The 22,129-nt window shown below is 36.4% G+C and overlaps 1 protein-coding gene across 10 annotated transcripts in view; it reads right to left on the reverse strand.

The window, feature by feature from the left end:
* DCAF6 (DDB1 and CUL4 associated factor 6) overlaps nt 1-22,129 on the reverse strand; it is a 166,180-nt gene that overhangs the window by 9,856 nt on the left and 134,195 nt on the right. For all 10 annotated transcript variants that reach the window (XM_082360638.1, XM_082360633.1, XM_082360632.1 and 7 more), the window contains 2 exons: nt 1,919-2,057; nt 133-289 (listed from right to left, as the gene is read on the reverse strand). In XM_082360638.1, coding sequence (XP_082216764.1) covers nt 133-289; nt 1,919-2,057 — 296 coding nt within the window. The remainder of the gene's footprint in view (nt 1-132; nt 290-1,918; nt 2,058-22,129) is intronic.

Below are 22,129 nucleotides of genomic sequence, written 5' to 3' on the forward strand. Positions count from 1 at the left end.
AGCAATACTTGACCCTAGTGGCTGCCTACTAGGATAATTTGGATTATTTTTATATTAACAACTAGAAAAGAGTTGAAGCTGATTAATCATACTAACGATTTCTAGCCCTTGCCTTATAAAAGGTCATCTTACTTGGGTCAAACGGGTGTGGCTGCAGGCAGTTTACCACGTGATTATCAGCTTCCAGAAGCATTAAATGCTCGGCAGTGTGACGATCCCAGATGAAGATATGGCCACAGTCAGAACCACTCATTACAAAGTTAGCACCCCAGAAATTGGCTTCTTTTATCTAAGGGTTAAAAAAAAGGAAATGATAAGAGAATTCAAATCAAAGTTATTAAAAAAGATTTATTCTATTCTCAAGTTACAACAATTAATTGGCTTAAAAAATAAAAAATTGAAGAGAGCCTTTGTCTTCTAGTATATTGGAATCATGATAGAGATTTTTCAGCAGGGATAAAGTGGCAGTAAGTAATGAAAAGTCCCCCATGAAGATAGGGATTTGCTTTGTTCAATGCTATATTTATAGTGCCTGAAACAGTACTTGGCACACAGTAGGTGCTGAGATAATAACTGCTAAATGAATGAATGGGATTTCTGCATTTTGAACAGTATCATGGAAACATATATATACGTTACTGAACTTTCCAAAAACGGTTCCATTTTAGCTTTTACAAGATAATAAAAACAATTCATAGAAAAAAATGAATTGCTCCCTCCTGTATCTTGCTTTATGCCAAAAGAACAAAAAGTACCAATCTTTTTATTAGCTATTAGAAGCTCTCACAATCAAGAAGGAAAGATATAAACACATATTTACTTTTATGAAGCAATGAGACAAAGGGTATGTTAGAATGGTTATGATGGAATTTTTCAGCAGATGCACATGAATGAACCATCAAAAATCTTTGTACTTCATATCAGAATTTTTGAAATCATTTTATGTGCAGCTGCTACTTTGCTATTTTTGGCAAAGCAAAGGAGGGGAGCCAATTTTGTTACTTGGAACTACAACACTTTTATATTTACTTGTCTTCTTTTTTTTTTTCCATTCCTATCCCTAATTATTTTCATCCAAAATTTTAACCAGCAAAATGCAAGAAATATAAATTGGTTACTTCCATTAATAAAGAGTATTCTTTCCAGAACGATTAAGTTATTACTACCAATGATATCTATAGAGACAGCTAATTATTTCCCCATCCCAAAGTTACTTTTTGCCTTGACTCTAAAGAAAGCAGATTAAAACCGATTCTGTAGATACTTTTTGATAACTCAATGAATATATGAGAACACTTTCTAGATATGAATGGTTCGGAGTAACAGTTATGTTAATCATCTGAAGATTCTCTTAGTAAACAGTTAATATTGCATTGGGTATATAGACTTCTGGGTTATAAAAACTTGAAAAGATCTTAGAGATCATCTGGTCTATTCTTATTTCATAGATGAGGAAATTAAAGTCTAGAAAGACAAGGTGACTAAAACAAATCTTTACTTGTCAATCTTTAAAAGAGTTATCATTAATCTGACTATATTTTGCAATGAACCTGGATTTCATGTATCCAAATCTTTCTCTCCAAAACCGACAAAGGGCACTAATATGAACTAAAAAAATCTACTAGGAAAGTAGACAACAAGTGTGAGAGAGCAAAAAAGAAGCAATGGTTACTTGTACAAGCTAGAATTTTTTAAATTCTACGATAGTTCCTCAGTAGGGTAGAGTTTTCCTATAAAAAATGATGGTCTTTCACAATATATTATAGGACGAAAAGAACTATGTTTGGGTAAAGAGATAACTGTGAAGGTGCAATAATATATTAGAATCACACTGGCATATATGAAAATAATCATTATGGAAAAAAATTCATATTATGAAATTGCAGTTCTTCCAAAGAATGTCATGAGTATATGGTACCATTGTCCTGGAGTTGCGATGGCCCTTATAAACCATCTTTACTAGTGGCCTTCTAATGTTCAAGGTATCCAATTCCTCCATTTCTTTTCTTTCTTTTCTCCGCCTGAAGAACTCCTGAATTCGGGCAACAGCAGAGCGTCTATGAATTACATATTATAAGAAAAAACAGAAATAAGTAAAAAACATTCACAGGCCGCTACAGAATGAAAATGAGCAACATTAAAATACGGTAAAGTCTAGAAAACATTTAAACTAAACATTATGTCAATAAGGCATCCCCAACCAAAAGCATAAAGAGGCAGACACAACAGTGAGACTACATCAGACTAGTTGAGTTACTAAAACAAAATGTTTTAGTTAAGAGATCACTTAGAAATTTGGTACTGGTTGAGAGAGTAAAGGAAATAGCATGCAGCACACTTTTTAAAGGGCTGTTTTATAAAAACATAATACAGACAAAATTAATATGCAATTTACTACAAATAAAACAAAACCTATTCAATATTATTTGTCCTCTCCATATTAGGAAATGTAAAGGCATAAAGAGAAACCAAAAGAAGAAACTAAGGTTAACATATAATTTCAGTGGATAAACTTATGTTTTGAGATTTTGTTTAAAGATGTTTGTTCTTAGCAAAGAACAGACTAGTCAAGAAAAACAATATTAATATACATGAATAAAACAAGGATCTTCAAATAGAATCTATTCTATATGAACTCCATATTAGAGTACAGATTTGGAGCTAATGAGGCTGATTTTACTCTCCTAAGAACTGAGTTGGTCACAAAACTAGAGAATAAAGAACAATGGACTCTTTTTAAGACTGATTTAATTATTAGAAGAAACTTTTCCTAACACATGTTACTGAATAACTTTTGTTAGTTTGAACTTCTTATTTAAAACATTATATTTTGCCATATAACAGACCAAAAATCCAAAATATATAAAGTATCTACAAATCAGTATGAAAAATGAACACTGTAATAGAAAAAAAGTAAAGAACATGAATAGGGAAATTATAGAAGAAACTTAATAAATATACAAAAGGATGCCCAGCCTCACTAATATTAAGATAAAAATAAAAACAAATTGATCTTTTTGTATGTCTATCAGATTAAAAAAATTTTTACATCTATCAGAGTGGCAAGAATACAGGAAAATAGGCACTACTGGTAGGAGTTTGAAAGTTTTATGTATAAAAAAGTGCACTCTTTTGTTGTAAACTTTTGACTGAAGTAGAACACATATTCAGGAAGGTATAAAATCATAAATGTGTAGCTCAATGCATTTTTGCAAAATAGCCTCATGTAACCAGCACCAGTATGAGAGATAGAAAATAAACAGAATTCCAGAAGTCTCTCTATGCTCCATTCCCATTACTACACTCCCCTTATAGGAAACCACTATTCTGACTTCTAACATGATGGATTAATTTTGCCTTTTTGTGAACATTAACTAAATGGAATCATACGAAATATATTTTGTGTCTAGCTTCTTTACCTCAATATTACATTTGTAAGATTCATCCATGTTGTTGAAGTTAGCTATAGTTCATTCATCCTCTTTGCTGTAGAGTACTACTTTGTATAAATACATTATAATTTACTTTTTCCATTCAACTGTTGGTGAACATTGGGTTGTTTACAGGTTTTGATTACTGAAATAGTGCTTTGGCGAACATATGTCCATATTTCTGTTGAGCATATATCCAGGAGTGGAATTGCTGGACCACAGTATGTGCATATGGTCAGTTTTAACAGATACTCCCAAACAATTTTCCAAAGTGGTTACAGCAATTTATAATTCCACTGGCAATATATTAGTGTTCCAGTACAACATATTTTTGAGGAGAAATTATATAATATCCATTAAAATTTAAAACATGTATTTGCTTTGATGTAGCAATTTCATCTTTTAAAAATGTATGCTGTAGAAAAACGAATATGCAAATATATATATACACGCAATATATACAGACACACACACACACACATATATTCACTGCAGTACTTTGAGAAACACTGGAAATAATCTAAATGTCTTATACATAGAAAGGATAGGTTAAATAAATTATGGTACATCCATACATTGGAATACTTATGCCACCATTAAAAACAATAAGATCCATAAACAAGAACAAGAAAAATGTCAGCATTATCCTACTGAATCTACAACATAGGTTAAAAAATAATTCATAGGGGAAAAATTTATATATATATATATATACATAGAAAGAGTCTAGAAAACCAGACACTAAATTGTTAACAACACTTTCTAAAACAATTACATAACAATTATGTAGTCTTATAATAAAAAGGTATTTTCTTTTTCATAAAATGGTATAAATTCTATAGGCTTATTTAAAAAGTGTTTAAAAAACTTTATCCTATGCTATATATATGTTAAAAAAAAAAGGGTCTAAAATTTTAAGTTAGATATCATTAGAAACTACCACACAGAAAGCTGACATGTTTAGTTTACTCTGATTATCTCTTTTCTGATTGGGAAGTGATAAATGGGAAGGGCTGAGAGTTCAAATGTTCTTAAAAGAAACATAATTAATATGATTGAAACTCTCTTTTTTCTAAAGTGGAAGAGAAAAGGACACTCAATCAGTTAAAAATATGTGATTAACAAGAAACCAATAAAGAAAAAACTCATGCTAAGAAAGAGTATCTAAAAACTAACATAACATTGTAAATCAACTATACCTCTATAAAATAAGTTAAAAAAAAAAAATAGAGTATCAGGTAGTAGAGGAAATAGAAATAATCCTGCTGATAAACTGAAGGCCTTGGGAGCTATAAATGGAAAAAGAAACTATATGACAAATTAAGAATTAGACAAAAGCTCAAATCATTTAAAACAAGGTGTGTGGGCAAAATTAAAGTTGAATGAGTAATGAGATGATAGTAATTAAGAATTAGTGAGGATGGTACCAAATCATAAGTGTTCATTTCACTTAAAAGTTTGCTCTAGAATATGGTCTAATTTACTGCTCAATGTTTGTTTGGCTTAACAATCCTGATAAAGAATAATTGTGAAAAATAGATCTCAAGCTATGCAGTTTGTATTGTACAGTTTAGATAAAAGATTAGGGCACCTACCACTATCTTGCTGTAGGAAAATGATCTAAAACAGAAAAAAAACTTCAAGTACACAAATTTCAAATTAGATGATAAAAAGTGACAGTAGATGCTATACTTGTATATATAGTCAGGTAATGTCCAACACAGCAAACAGTTCTAAAAGAAATGAATAAACTTAGAATGAATACATTGAGGGGAATTCCCTGGCAGTCCACTGGTTAGGACTCCGCACTTTCACTGCCGAGGGCCTGGGTTCAATCCCTGGTCGGGGAACTAATATCCCTCTGGCTGTGTGGCCAAAAAAAAAAAAAAAAAAAAAAATTAACACACTGAAACCACTTTCCTAGAGGATATTTCATAAGAAACACCAAAAGAATATAAGATGTTGAAAATAATAAATTTGTAATTTATTACTTTGCAAATTTAATCAAATTAAAATTAAAATGATAAATACATATGAAGAACACCAATCAGCAAACAAATATTTATTAAAAGCCTACTATTTGCAAAGTTGTTTTTGAGAATATTAGTTATTAATTCTTTTATATACATATGATAGCTTATGTTAACTTGGCACGCAATTTAAAATTCATAAAAGACATTATAAAGTTCAGTAAGCATGGAAAATCTCAAAAGTAAACAATAAATAAAGAGTATACATTCCAACCCAATGGAGGAAAAAAAATGAAAAAAGCAAAACAACAACAGCAAAAAGATAAAAATCTTAATCCTAAAAAAGACAAGAAAGTTAAAAAAAATTAGGTAAAACAGGATAATTAGAAGTAAAAAGTTGGAAACAAGTCCAAAAGTAGCCATGATAATAATAAAGAGACTAAATTCACCAATGGAGAAAAATGAGATTGTCTCAGACACACCTCAAGTATTAGGACAAGGAAAGATTTCAGGGAAAAGGATATTGTGCAAATACTAATCAAATGAAAGGTGGTATAGCTACAGTAATATCAGACAAAACAGACTAAGATAAAAAGTAGCATTAAAGGTAGAGAGGATTACTACATATATAATAAGTTCAGTTTACCAGGAAGATATAACAATTTAACATATATGCACACAATAAAAAGCCTCAAACTGCATTAAAAAAGGAAATGACAGAACTACAAGGAGAATTAGATACATACAACATTTTAATGATTTCAATACATCTCACTATAAGTCAAGCTAGCAAAAAATATAGATAATATGAACAGCACAATTAACAGTCTTAATCGAATGGTCACATATAAAATTCTACATTAAAAATTAAAGTCATATGCTTTTCAAGCACACATGGAACATTTACAAATTTGTCATGTACAAGGCCACAAAGCCACTTTCTACAAATTTCAAAGTATGGGCCTAAACCAATCATGTTCTCTGACCACAAATTAGATATTAATGAAAAAAAGCTGAATGTATACAACTAAAGAAGTTAGAAAAAGAACCACAAAGGAATCTCAAATAATATACAAAGAAGGAAATAATAAAGAGAGAAAAAAAAGTAGAAATATAAAACAAAGGGGTTAACAAATATGAGAGAAATCAACGAAGCCAAAAGTTGTTTCTCTTTCTTTCTTTTTTTTTTTTTTTTTTGGTTGTGTCACACGGCTTGCCGGATCTTAGTTCCCTGACCAGGATAATGGAGAAAAAATTAAGGGGGTTCAAAGAAATAATGTTATGAATAAAAAGGTGGCTATAACTAAAGACACAGCAGGAATTTAAAAAGACAATAAAAATACTATAATAAATTTGAAAAGTTAGATGAATCGACAAATTGAAAAATATTACCTAAAACTGACTAAAGAAGAGAGAGTTGAAATAGTCCCGTAATTATTAAAGAATCGAAATAATACTTAGAAACCATACCCCAAAGAAAATACCAGTTCCAGATGGTTTTATAAGTAGGGTCTACTAAATATTCAAATAAAAGATCATTCCAATCTTATACAAACTCTGCCAGAGAAAAGAAAAAGAGGAAATATTCTTCTACTCATTCTCTGAGGCTAATGTAACTTTTTACCAAAAAAAGGGTCATGAGACTATAAGAAAGGAAATTCAGTCAGAATATAGATGCAAAAGTCCTCACAAAATATTAGCAAACCAAATCCAACAACATGTCCAAAAGATAATCTATCATGACCAAGTTAGATTTATCTCAGGAGTATAAAGATTGTTTAACCTGCTTCCACATGCAAGGAGCTTGAAGGTTCTCACTTCGCAGCTAATAAGTAAAAGCTGGATGGACTGAAAAATCAACTCTTCTTGGATCCTAAGAGAGGGGAGGACACCAGGCATCACAGAACTCTAGAATGTGTCCCCTCCCCCCACACATCACATTACTAAAGGCCTATTTACCGCAGTTCCTATTACCTAGTACATCATATACAGCTATGAAAAAAAAATTACAAGGCACACCAAAAGGCAAAAAACACAATCTGAAGAGACAGCATGAGAACCAGAGATGGCAGGGATGTTGGAATTCTCAGACCAGGAATTTATTTTTTTTATTTTTATTTTTTTTTAACATCTTTATTGGAGTATAATTGCTTTACAATGGTGTGTTAGTTTCTGCTTTATAACAAAGTGAATCAGCTATACATATACATATATCCCCGTATTTCCTCCCTCTTGCGACAGACCAGGAATTTAAAACAACTATGATTCGGACTTCCCTGGCGGTCCAGTGGTTAAGACTCTGCACTTCCCATTCAGGGGGCACAGGTTTGATCCCTGGTCAGGGAACTGAGATCCCACATGCTGCACCACATGGCCAAAAAAAAAAAAAAAAAAAGATCCTTCCTGCCATCAGCATCCTCAGACCTCCCCTGTCCCCCAGACTACTGCAACAGCTCTGAAAGCTTCCTGACCTCTCCCAACACCAGCCAACCTATAAAGCCTCCTCCCCCAGCACCTGGGGAATTTGTCTTCAGGGCTCTCATTCCCCTTTAAAAGAATTAAAAAATATATAAAACAACTATGATTAATACGCTAAAGGCTCTCTAACTGATAAAGTAGACAGCATGCAAGAATAGATGGGCAATAAGCAGAGAGATGAAAACCCTAAGAAAGAAACAAAAAGAAATGCAAGAGATCAAAAACACTGGAACAGAAACAAAGACTACCTTTGACGGGCTTATTAGTAGACTGGACATGGCTGAGAAAAGAATCTTTGAGCTAAAGGCTATATCAACAGAATCCTTTAAAACCAAAAAGCAAAGAGAGCAAAGATTGAAAAAAACAAACAGAATATCCAAGGACTGTAGGATAACTATCAATACAAAAAGTGTAACATAGGCATAATGGGAATATCAGAGTGAGAAGAAAGGAACAGAAGAAATATTTGAAACAATAATGACTGAGAATTTCCCCAAATTAATGTGAGACACCGAACCACAGATCCAGGAAGCTCAGAGAACACCTTGCAGGATAAATGCCAAAAAAGAACTATACTTTGGCATATCACTTTCAAAATATGAAAGTCAAAGAAAAAAATCCTAAAAGAAGTCTGAGGAAAAAAAGAATCATACCTATAAAGGAATAAAGATAAGAATCACATCCAACTTCTCCTCAGAAACCATGAAACAAAAAGAGAATAGAGTGAAATAATTAAAGCGTTGAGAGAAAAAAACAAAACAAAACCACCAACCTAGAATTCTGTACACTGCAAAATTATCCTTCTAAAGTGAATGAGAATAAAGTCTTTCTCAAACAAAAACTGAAGAAATTTTTTGCCAGTAGACTTGCCTTGCAAGAGAAGTTCTTTAGAGAGAAGGAAAATAATAAAATAATAAAGGTCAGAAACATGAACTGACATTAACAACAGAAGGGCATCAAAGAAGGAATGAGTGAAGGTAAAATACAAACTTTTACTTTTCTTATTCTAACAAATAACACTTTGTTCAAAATAATAGCAACAAGCATTCCATTATCTATGCACACACACACACACACACACATATATATATATGCTTATGTATGCTTACATTAAAGTGAAATGAATTACAGCAATGATACAAGGCACAGAAAGAAGAAATTAGGATTTTGTTATTATAAGGTACTCACACTACCTATGAAGCAGTATAGTGTTATTTGAATTAGCTGTAAATTTATATTGCAAACTCTAGGGCAACCGCTAAAAGAAGTAAAAAAAGAAGTAAAAATGCTATGCTAAGAAAGGAGAGAAAATGGAATCATATAAAATGCTGAATTAAAACCACAAAAGGTGACCTTCAAGATGGCGGAAGATTAAGACATGGAGATCACCTTCCTCCCCACAAATACATCAGAAATACATCTACATGTGGAACAACCCCTACAGAACACCCACTGAATGCTGGCAGAAGACCTCAGACCTCCCAAAAGGCAAGAAACTCCCCACATACCTGGGTAGGGCAAAAGAAAAAAGAAAAAAGAGACAAAAGAATAGGGACGGGACCTGCACCAGTAGGAGGGAGCTGTGAAGGAGGAAAAGTTTCCACACACTAGGAAGCCCCTTCACTGCTGGAGACTGGGGGTGGCGGGGGGAAGCTTTGGAGCCATGGAGGCGAGCGCAGCAACAGGGGTGCAGAGGACAAAGTGGAGAGATTCCCGCACAGAGGATTGGTGCCAACCAGCACTCACCAGCCTGAGAGGCTTGTCTGCTCACCCACCAGGGCGGGCGGGGGCTGGGAGCTGAGGCTCCGGCTTCGGAGGTCAGACCCCAGGGAGAGGACTGGGGTTGGCTGCGTGAACACAGCCTGAAGGGGGCTAGTGAGCCACAGCTAGCTGGGAGGAAGTCCGGGAAAAAGTCTGGAACTGCCTCAGAGGCAAGAGACCATTGTTTCGGGATGTGTGAGGAGAGGGGATTCAGAGCACCGCCTAAACGAGCTCCAGAGACGGGCATGAGCCGCAGCTATCAGCGCGGACACTAGAGATGGGCATGAGACGCTAAAGCCTGTGTGCAAGCACAGGTCACTATCCACACCTCCACTCCCGGGAGCCTGTGCAGCCCCCCAGTGCCACGGTCCCGTGATCCAGGGCCAACTTCTTCCCCAGGAAAACACACGGCACACCTCAGGCTGTTGCGACGTCACACCACCCTCTGCAGCCCTGGGCTCACCCTGCATTCCATACCCCTCCCTCACCCCGGCCTGAGTGAGCCCGAGCCCCCTAATCAGCTGCTACTTTAACTCTGTCCTGTCTGAGCGGAAGAACAGACAACCTCAGGCAACCTATAAACAGAGGCGGGGCCAATCCAAAGCTGAACTCCAGGAGCTGTGCAAACAAAGAAGAGAAAGGGAAACCGCTCCCAGCAGCCTCAGGAGCAGCGGATTAAATCTCCACCATCAACTTGAAGTACCCTGCATCTCTGGAATACCTGAATAGGCAACGAATCATCCCAAAATTGAAGCGGTGGGTTTTGGGAGCAACGATAAATATATTTTTTTCCTTTGTCTCTTTTTGTGAGTGTGTATGTATATGCTTCTGTGTGTGATTTTGTCTGCGTAGCTTTGCTTTTACCATTTGTCCTGGGACAGGGGGGTCTGTCCGTTTTGGGTTTTTTTTTTAGCATAGTTTTTAGAGCTTCTTATCATTGGTGGATTTGTTTTTTGGTTTGGTTGCTCTCTTCTTTCTTTTTTTTCTTTTTTTATTACTTTTTAGTGTTTTTATTTTTAATAATTATATTTTATTTTAATAACTTTATTTTATTTTATTTTTCTTTATTTCTTTCTTTTTTTCTCCCTTTTCTTCTGAGCCATGTGGCTGACAGGGTCTTGCTGCTCCGGCCGGGTGTCAGGCCTGTGCCTCTGAGGTGGGAGAACTGAGTTCAGGACATTGGTCCACCTGAGGCCTCCCAGCTCCATGTAATATCAAACGGTGAAAGCTCTCCCAGAGATCCCCATCTCAATGCTAAGACCCAGTTCCACTCAACGACCAGCAATCTACAGTGCTGGACACCCCATGCCAAACAACTAGCAAGACAGGAAGACAAACCCACACATTAGCAGAGAGGCTGCCTAAAATCATAAGGTCACAGACACCACAAAACACACCACTGGACGCAGACCTGCCCACCAGAAAGACAAGATCCAGCCTCATCCACCAGAACACAGGCAATAGTCCCCTCCACCAGGAAGCCTACACAACTCACTGAAGCAACCTTAGCCACTGGAGGCAGACACCAAAAACAACAGGAACAACGAACCTGTAGCCTGCGAAAAGGAGACACCAAACACAGTAAGTTAAGCAAAATGAGAAGACAGAGAAACACACAGCAGATGAAGGAGCAAGGTAAAAACCCACCAGACCAAACAAATGAAGAGGAAATAGGCAGTCTATCTAAAAAAGAATTCAGAGTAATGACAGTAAAGATGATCCAAAATCTTGGAAACAGAATGGAGAAAATAAAAGAAACGTTTAACAAGGACCTAGATGAACTAAAGGGCAAACAAACAATGATGAACAACACAATAAATGAAATTAAAAATTCTCTAGAAGGAATCAATAAGAGAATAACTGAGGCAGAAGAACGGATAAGTGACCTGGAAGCTAAAATAGTGGAAATAACTACTGCAGAGCAGAATAAAGAAAAAAGAATGAAAAGAATTGAGGACAGTCTCAGAGACCTATGGAACAACATTAAATGCACCAACATTCGAATTACAGGGGTCCCAGAAGAAGAAGAGAAAAAGAAAGGGACTGAGAAAATACGTGAAGAGGTTATAGTTGAAAACTTCCCTAACATGGGAAAGGAAATAGTTAATCAAGTCCAGGAAGTGCACAGAGTCCCATACAGGATAAATCCAAGGAGAGACATGACAACACACATATTAATCAAACTATCAAAAATTAAATACAAAGAAAAAATATTAAAAGCAGCAAGGGAAAAACAACAAATAACATATAAGGGAATCCCCATAAGGTTAACAGCTGATCTTTCAGCAGAAACTCTGCAAGCCAGAAGGGAGTGGCAGGACATATTTAAAGTGATGAAAGGGAAAAACCTACAACCAAGATTACTCTACCCAGCAAGGATCTCATTCAGATTCGATAGAGGAATTAAAACCTTTACAGACAAGCAAAAGCTAAGAAAATTCAGCACCACCAAACCAGCTTTACAACAAATGCTGAAGGAACTCCTCTAGGCAGGAAACACAAGAGAAGGAAAAGACCTACAATAACAAACCCAAAACAATTAAGAAAATGGTAATAGGAACATACATATCGATAATTACCTTAAATATAAATGGACTAAATGCTCCAACCAAAAGACACAAACTGGCTGAATGAATACAAAATCAAGACCCATTATATATGTTGTCTACAAGAGACCTCAGACCTAGGGATACATACAGACTGAAAGTAAGGGGATGGAAAAAGATATTCCACGCAAATGGAAATCAAAAGAAAGCTGGAGTAGCAATTCTCATGTCAGACAAAATAGACTTTAAAATGAAGACTAGTACAAGAGACAAAGAAGGACACTACATAATGATCAAGGGATCGATCCAAGAAGAAGATATAACAATTGTAAATATTTATGCACCCAACATAGGAGCACCTCAGTATATAAGGCAAATGCTAACAGCCATAAAAGGGGAAATCGAAAGTAACAAAATGATAGTAGGGGACTTTAACACCCCACTTGCACCAATGGACAGATCATCCGAAATGAAAATAAACAAGGAAACACAAGCTTTAAATGATACATTAAACAAGATGGACTTAATTGATACTTATAGGACATTCCATCCAAAAACAACAGAATAAACTTTATTCTCAGATAGCCATGGAACATTCTTCAGGATAGATCATATCTTGGGTCACAAATCAAGTCTTGATAAATTTAAGAAAACCGCAATCGTATGAAGTATCTTTTCCGACCACAATGCTATGAGACTAGATATCAATTACAGGAAAAAATCTGTAAAAAATACAAACAGATGGAGGCTAAACAATACACTACTTAATAACCAACAGATCACTGAAGAAATCAAAGAGGAAACCAAAAAATACCTAGAAACAGATGACAATGAAAACACGATGACCCAAAACCTATGGGATGCAGCAAAAGCAGTTCTAAGAGGGAAGTTTATAGCAATATAATCTTACTTTAAGAAACAAGAAACATCTCAAATAAACAACCTAACCTTACACCTAAAGCAATTAGAGAAAGAAGAACAAAAAAACCCCAAAGTCAGCAGAAGGAAAGAAATCATTAAGATCAGATCAGAAATAAATGAAAAAGAAATGAAGGAAACAACAGCAAAGATCAATAAAACTAAAAGCTGGTTCTTTAAGAAGATAAACGAAATTGATAAACCATTAGCCAGACTCATCAAGAAAAAAAGGGAGAAGACTCAAATCAATAGAATTAGAAATGAAAAAGGAGAAGTAACAACTGACACTGCAGAAATACAAAGGATCACGAGAGCCTACTACAAGCAACTATGTGCCAATAAATGGACAACCTGGAAGAAATGGACAAATTCTTAGAAAAGCACAACCTTCCGAGACTGAACCAGGAAGAAATAGAAAATATAAACAGACCAATCACAAGCACTGAAATTGAGACTGTGATTAAAAATCTTCCAACAAACAAAAGCCCAGGACCAGATGGCTTCACAGGCAAATTCTATCAAACATTTAGAGAAGAGCTAACACCTATCCTTCTCAAACTCTTCCAAAATATAGCAGAGGGAGGAACATTCCCAAACTCAATTCTACAAGGCCACCATCACCCTGATACCAAAACAAGACAATGATGTCACAAAGAAAGAAAACTACAGGCCAATATCACTGATGAACATAGATGCAAAAATCGTCAACAAAATACTAGCAAACAGAATCCAGCAGCACATTAAAAGGATCATACACCATAATCAAGGGGGGTTTATCCCAGGAATGCAAGGATTCTTCAATATATGCAAATCAATCAATGTGATACACCATATTAACAAATTGAAGGAGAAAATCCATATGATCATCTCAATCGATGCAGACAAAGCTTTCGACAAAATTCAACACGCATTTATGATAAAAACCCTCCAGAAAGTAGGCATAGAGGGAACTTATCTCAACATAATAAAGGCCATATATGACAAACCCACAGCCAACATTGTTCTCAATGGTGAAAAACTGAAACCATTTCCACTAAGATCAGGAACAAGACAAGGTTGCCCACTCTCACCACTATTATTCAAGATAGTTTTGGAAGTTTTAGCCACAGCAATCAGAGAAGAAAAAGAAATAAAAGGAATCCAAATCAGAAAAGAAGTTAAGCTGTCACTGTTTGCAGACGACATGATATTATACATAGAGAATCCTAAAGATGCTACCAGAAAACTACTAGAGCTAATCAATGAATTTGGTAAAGTAGCAGGATACAAAATTAATGCACAGAAATCTCTTGCATTCCTAGACACTAGTGATGAAAAATCTGAAAGAGAAATTAAGGAAACATTCCCATTTACTACTGCAACAAAAAGAATAAACTACCTTGGAGTAAACCTACCTAAAGAGACAAAAGACGTGTATGCAGAAAACTATAAGACACTGATGAAAGAAATTAAAGATGATACAACGAGATGGAGAGATATACCATGTTCTTGGACTGGAAGAATCAACATTGTGAAAATGACTCTACTACCCAAAGCAATCTACAGACTCAATACAATCCCTATCAAACTACCAGTGGCATTTTTCACAGAACTAGAACAAAAAATTTCACAATTTGTATGGAAACACAAAAGACCCCAAATAGCCAAAGCAATCTTGAGAAAGAAAAATGGAGCTGGAGCAATCAGGCTTCCTGACTTCAGACTATACTACAAAGCTACAGTAATCAAAGACAGTATGGTACTGGCACAGAAATATAGATCAGAAATATAGATCAATGGAACAGGATAGAAAGCCCAGCGATAAACCCACACACATATGGTCACCTTATGTTTGATAAAGGAGTTAAGACTATACAGTGGAGAAAAGACAGCCTCTTCAATAAGTGGTGCTGCGAAAACTGGACAGCTACATGTAAAAGAATGAAATTAGAACACTCCCTAACACCATACACAAAAATAAACTCAAAATGGATTAAAGACCTAAATGTAAGGGCAGACACTATCAAACTCTTAGAGGAAAACATAGGCAGAACACTCTATGACATAAATCACAGCAAGATCCCTTTTGACCCACCTCCTAGAGAAATGGAAATAAAAACAAAAATAAACAAATGGGACCTAATGAAACATCAAAGCTTTTGCACAGCAAAGGAAACCATAAACAAGATGAAAAGACAACCCTCAGAATGGGAGAAAATATTTGCAAAGGAAGCAACTGACAAAGGATTAATCTCCAAAATTTATAAACAGCTCATGCAGCTCAATATCAAAAAAACAAACAACCCAATCCAAAAATGGGCAGAAGACCTAAACAGACATTTCTCCAAAGAAGATATACAGATTGTCAACAAACACATGAAAGGATGCTCAACGTCACTAATCATTAGAGAAATGCAAATCAAAACTACATTGAGGTATTACCTCACACCAGTCAGAATGGCCGTCATTCAAAAAATCTAGAAACAATAAATGCTGGAGAGGGTGTGGAGAAAAGGGAACCCTCTTGCACTGTTGGTGGGAATGTAAATCGATACAGTCACTATGGAGAACAGTATGGAGGTTCCTTAAAAAACTAAAAATAGAACTACCATACGACCCAGCAATCCCACTACTTGGCATATACCATGAGAAAACCAAGGTTAACAGTGTATAACCTTTTGCCTTATTCAAAAAGACTCATGTACCACAGTGTTCATTGCAGCTCTATTTACAATAGCCAGGACATGGAAGCAACCTAAGTGCCCATTGACAGATGAATGGATAAGTAAGGTGTGGCACATATATACAATGGAATATTACTCAGCCATAAAAAGAAACGAAATTGAGTTATTTGTAGTGTGGTGGGTGGACCTAGAGTCTGTCACACAGAGTGAAGTAAGTCAGAAAGAGAAAAACAAATACCGTATGCTAACACATATATATGGTAGCTAAAAAAAAAAAAAAAAAAAAATCGTTATGAAGAACCTAGGCGCAGGACAGGAATAAAGACACAGACGTAGAGAATGGACGTGAGGACACGGGGAGGGGGAAGGGTAAGCTGGGACGAAATGAGAGAGTGGTATTGTCACATATACACTACAAAATGTAAAATAGACAGCTAGTGGGAAGCAGCCGCATAGCACAGGGGTATCAGCTCGGTGCTTTGTGACCACCTAGAGGGGTGGGATAGGGAGGGTGGGAGGGAGACACAAGAGGGAGGAGATATGGGGACATATGTATAGCTGATTCACTTTGTTATAAAGCAGAAAGTAACACACCACTGTAAAGCAATTATACTCCAATAAAGATGTTGAAAAAAAAAAAAAAACACAAAAGGCAAAAAAAGAGTGGAAGACCAAAACAGGAACAAAGAACAAGGGCAAGATAGAAAACACCAATGAATATGGTAGACATTAATCCAATTATATCAATAATCACTCTGAATGTCAATGTTCTAAATATACTAATCAAAAGACAGAGATTGTCAGAGTGGATCAAAAAATACAACCCAACTATCTGCTGTCTACAAAAAAACTCACTTTAAATATAGACTCCCATAGAGTAAAAGTAAATGAATAAAAAAATATATATACCATTCTAACATTAATCAAAACAAAGAAGGGGTTAACTATAATTTTTTCAGAGGGAGTAGACCTCAAAGTAAGCAAAATTATCAGGGGTAAAAAAGAGCATTACATAATGATAAAGGAATCAACTCTTCATGAAGACATAACAATCCTTAATGTGCATGTCTAACTACAGAGGGTCAAAATACGTGAGACAAAAACTGGTAGAACTGTAAGGAGAAATAGATGAATTCACTATTATAATTGGAGACAATCAGGCATTGAATATATTATAGTGAATGAAAACATTTAGAGAATACGGAGAAAGACAGGCATTAAACAAACCATCCCTTAAATAAATGTATGATTACATACATACATCCATCTGTCCACTCTTCTCATTTCCCACTGCTATCACCTTAGATTGGACCCCTCATCATCTCTCACCGGGCCTATTGCAATAGCCTCTTACGTCGTCTTGCTGTTTTCAACTTTACTCCCTTCCAATCAGCCATCTATGAAGCTGCCAAAATGATCTAAGACATAAGTCTGGTCATGTTTCTCCCAAGGTGGAATAATTTCTATAGCATCCCACTGCTTAAAGAATTGATTTACTCACTCATTCAACAAATATTTACTGTTTAATGAAAACAGATATGCTGTTAATTTATTTCTTAGAAAATTAAATTAGAATCCCAAACAGCATACAAACAAAAGAGGCAGCTTATATAAGGACATTTTAACAGTGTATAACCTTTTGCCAAAGATGTTTTTTTGCTGAATACGTATACACTGTGATTGGAATGTAATTTTTTGTTCAAAACTGGATCTCTGTGTCCATTCAACAATTCTCCTATTCTCCCTTATCCCAACCTCTGGCAACTACCATTCTACCTTGCGTTTCTAATGTTGCATCCTGACACTGGAAAAGAGATTGTTACAAACTAAGTGCTTTAAGCACCTTCAGCCCTCTAATCAGCCTTTCCAATGTCCTCCCAATTCTCGAAGATGGGAGCTCCGAGGAATATTGGCTTTTCCCAATCCTCCCTCTTAATTGGCTTGGATAAACATTTCTCCAGATTGGGGAATCTCTTCCAGGCCTGACACCAAAGCCACACTCAGTGCTCAACCCACTACTATAAAACAGCCCCTGCCTTGGAGTAATAAACAATTCAAATAGTGGGGATCTCTAATGAACCTCAAGGGGGTTCCTGTCTCTGAATCTATTCCTACTTGTTTAGGTGTTTGAGAGATACATACCCTATTCTCCTTAGTTCCTCTATCCCTCTACCCCTACCCATTTATTAAACTAAGACTTCTTAGAGAAGTATCATGCTGGAATTTATTTCTCCCAAAAGGGAGAAATAATTCTAGAAATTGATAGTAGTCATCAAAGTAACCCACCAGGTGAATTAAATGATCCTTCGACATCTTTTATTTGTTTAGTTTCTAATAGAACTAGAGCAGATTCTTGGAAACACTGACCATTTGTCCCTATTGAATCAACTACCACCTTCCTGATGGGCAAACTGATGTTGGCAAAATTCACAGTGTACCTCCCATCAAAATTCAAATAAGCCCCTCAAAACTCTTCCCAGAATTAATCAATATCCTATGAGTACAGAAGCCCTTCAAGGCATAAAACCCATAATAGAAGATTACAAGGCTCAAGGTCTCATTATCCTTTATACTAGCCCCTATAGCTCTCCCATTTTTCTGGTGAGAAAATGTAAGGGCCGAGGGTGAAGGTTTGTCCGGGACCTCTGAGCAGTAAATAACACTGTCACCCCTTGACACTGTTGTTCCTAACACTCATAGTTTACTAACAGCCATTCCTGCCGGAAGCAATTTTTCTTTTTTTATTGTAATTGATTTATGCAGTGCATTCTTTAGTATTCCAGGTGATGAAGCTAGCTAATACCTTTTTGCCTTCACTTAGGAACAAAAAATTTTCACCTGGACAGTAATGTCTCAGCGTTTTACTAAGAGTTCTTATTTATCACAGATTCTGAAGGCTGATCTGGATGATATAAAGTTCCCTAGAAACTTATTTACAAAATAGAAGTAGAGTCACGGATGTAGAAAACAAACTTATGGTTAACAGAGGACAAGGGTGGGGAGGGATAAATTGGGAGACTGCAACTGACATATACACACTACTATATATAAAATAGATAACTAATAAGAACCTGCTGTATAGTACAGGGAACTCTACTCAGTACTCTGAATGGCCTATCTGGGAAAAGAATCTAAAAAAAAAAAAGAGTAGATATATGTATAACTGATTCACTCTACTGTACACCTGAAACTAACACAACATTGTAAATCAACTATACTCCAATAAAAATTTAAAAAACAAAACAAAACAGAAAAGTTCCCTAGAGGTTCTACTTTGCAGTATGTGGATGATTTGCTTCTTTGCTCTCCTTCTCAAGCCTCCTCAAAGGAAGACAGTATTCACTTGCTAAAGCTTTTAGCCTTAAAGGCTTAAAGTTGCCAAAGAAAAATTGCCGTTTGCCCAAACCCAGATTCAATATTTAGGGCATCTGATATCAGAACGAGGGCTAAACCTAGATCTTGACAGACTTCATGATGTCCTAAGTTTCCCAAAACTCAAAACTTAAGTGCCAACTGTGAGGTTTTCCTGGTTTGGTTGCTTATTGACGAAACTGGATTCCAAATTTCTCTCTTATGGCCAAATTTCTATGTTTTCCTTAACAATAACAACCCCAGCCCAATTTTACGGGAAGAAGGAGACAACATAGCCTTTAAAGGCCTTAAAGGGGAGTTTGATGAACCCACCTGTCTTTGGGCATCCCAATGACCACATCTCCCTTTTTCTTTTTGTATATGAAAAGAAAGGGAATGCCCTTGGGGTGCTGACCCAAAAACATCACCCCATAGGGTATTACAGCCAGCAACTGGACCCTGTGGTACAAGGGTACCCCCCTTGCCTTAGAGCTATTAAGGCCACTGCCCTTTTGGTTAAGGCCACTGAGAAAATCATTATGGGATCCGCTTTAACCATTTTTGTACCTCATGCAGTAGAAGCTCTCCTGAATTCTCATCACACTCAACATTTCTCTGCCAGCTACCTCACCTCCTGTTAAATCCTTTTGTTAGCTGCCCCTCACACCATTCTTCTACGTTGTAATACCTTATCCTGGCTACTCTTCTCCCCTCCATCATTTTCGAAGTCCCTCATGACTGCTTAATGCTGATGAACTAACTCCTGACTCCTCGTGATGATCTACAGGAAATTCCATCAGGTAATAATGCCGACTTCTCATGGTTCACTGATGGTTCTTTAAAAGGTGACAATGGCGAATACTGGGCTGGGTATGTTATTCCAACTCCTTTTAGTGCTGTTGAGGCAGCATCTTTTTCTACGGCTACTTTGACCCAACAGGCTGAATTATACACCCTTACACAGGCTTGTACTTTAGCCAAGGATAAAACTGCCAATATTATATTGGGTTGGCCAAAAAAGTTCATTCGGTTAGTGAATACGTTGTTCAGTAAAATTCTTGGTGAAAATGAAAAATGTCTTTTATTTTTACTTAAAACTGAAAGAAACTTTTTAGCCAACTCAATACTAATTAGTAGATATGCTTTTGGAGTAGCTCATGATTTTGGAATGTTATGGAAGCAATGTGGCTTCCTTACTTCCGGTGGACATAAAATTTTAAAATGGCCCCTATGTTCAGAAATGATGAATGCAATACTCTTACCTCCCACTTTCAGCTATTATTAAGATTCTGGGGCATTCTAAACTTGACTCTCTGGAAGCTAAGGGAAATCACCTTGCCGATACTTCTGAAAGGAAGGCTGCCCTTAAAGGAACCAACAGTAGCCAAACCACTGTCATAGTCCAAAGGGATATTTCCCCAAATGATAATTTAGAAAAACCGGCTAGAGAATCCCAACAATTGGCCTCAGAAAAGGGAAAACAAGATTGGAAATTCAACAATTGTTGGTGTGATAAAAAAGAGAAAGCTCTGGTTTGGACCAAGTAAGAACCCAGTTTTACCCTGGAGTCTAAAATTCCCACTTCTCACCACTGTACATGCACTAAACCATTAATCTACTAAAAAAATGTTAGTCTTCATGAATCAGTATTGATGGGGAAACATTAATAAGGCTGCAAAAAGTGCCTATCTCACTTGTCCTACTTTTCCAAAGTACAACCCAGGGAAGCCTGTTCATACTGTTCCCAGACATTTTAAACCGCCTAATGGACCATTAGAGATCCAGCAAATGGATTTCACACAATTTACTCCATCTAATGGATATAAATATGTTTTAGTTATGGTCTGTATGTTTTCACACTGGACCAAAGCCTTCCCTTGCAGACAGGCTACTGCCTCTTCTGCGGATAAATTTCTTTTGGAAAAGATTATCCCTACCTGGGGAAATCCTCCTTAACTTCACAGTGATTGCCCAGGTGCTTCAAAATGTCTATGCTGTTTGGCTAGTTTTACAACACTATTACTGTTCTTACCACCCTCAATCCTCTGGTTTAGTCGAACGCACTACTGGTATTAAGATTCAATTGGCAAAATTTGTAAAGGCCCTCCAAATACCTTGGCCAAAAGCATTACGGCTGGTCCTTCTAAATTTCAGGTCCGCCCCTTTTGGAACTCATAAATGCTTAGCCTTTGAGACAGTCACAAGATGCCCAATGCACTTGGCTTCTGCTTCTTTTGACCTGATAAAACTGATAAAAGGAGAGATACTCTAATATTTCAAAAGCCTAATTGCTTCTATTAAAAAAAATGTTTTGGGAATTCCCTGGTGGTCCAGTGGTTAGGACTCCATGCTTCCACTGGAGGAGGACCAAGTTTGATCCCTGGTCAGGGAACTAAGATCCTGCAAGCTGTGCGGTGCGGCCAAAAAAAAAAAAAAAAAAAAAAGTTTTGACAGAGCAATCTTTTCACAGTGTGCCCTTGGGAGATGAAAACTTGAAGCATCACACCTTGCAATCTGGAAACGTTGTCCTTTAAAAAAGACACTTCCAGATGAACTCTCTTCAACCTTGCTGGAAAGGCCCCTATCGAGTACTGCTAACCAACCCCTGTGCTGCCAAACTCCCAAGGAATAGACTCTTAAGATTCACATGAGACACCTAAAGAAAGCACCAAACCCTGACTGGACCTGCACATAATCTGGTGACCTGAAAGAAAAGATTTCCTGGAACTGAAGCAGATGACATCTGATGAAAGTTTTCCCAAGATATCCAGAACAGGCTTGTTGGAAGTTTGTTGCTAAACCTTTGATGATGACATAATGCTTCAGGTGATCTCCAATGTCTATGATCTTGATAACATATGGACTTTAGACAAAAAGTACCTTAGAGTTTTCCCTCCTACCTTGTTACTCAAATGTGACCTTAATAGGTTTCTAATCTGTGCACTTTCCCTCCAATGTGAGACGCTACACCCAGCAAAAGTCCTTCATGATACTGAAGGACAAAAAGCTAA

The sequence above is a fragment of the Balaenoptera borealis genome (assembly GCF_965194805.1).
Source record: "Balaenoptera borealis genome assembly, chromosome: 1".
Lineage (NCBI taxonomy): Eukaryota > Metazoa > Chordata > Mammalia > Artiodactyla > Balaenopteridae > Balaenoptera > Balaenoptera borealis.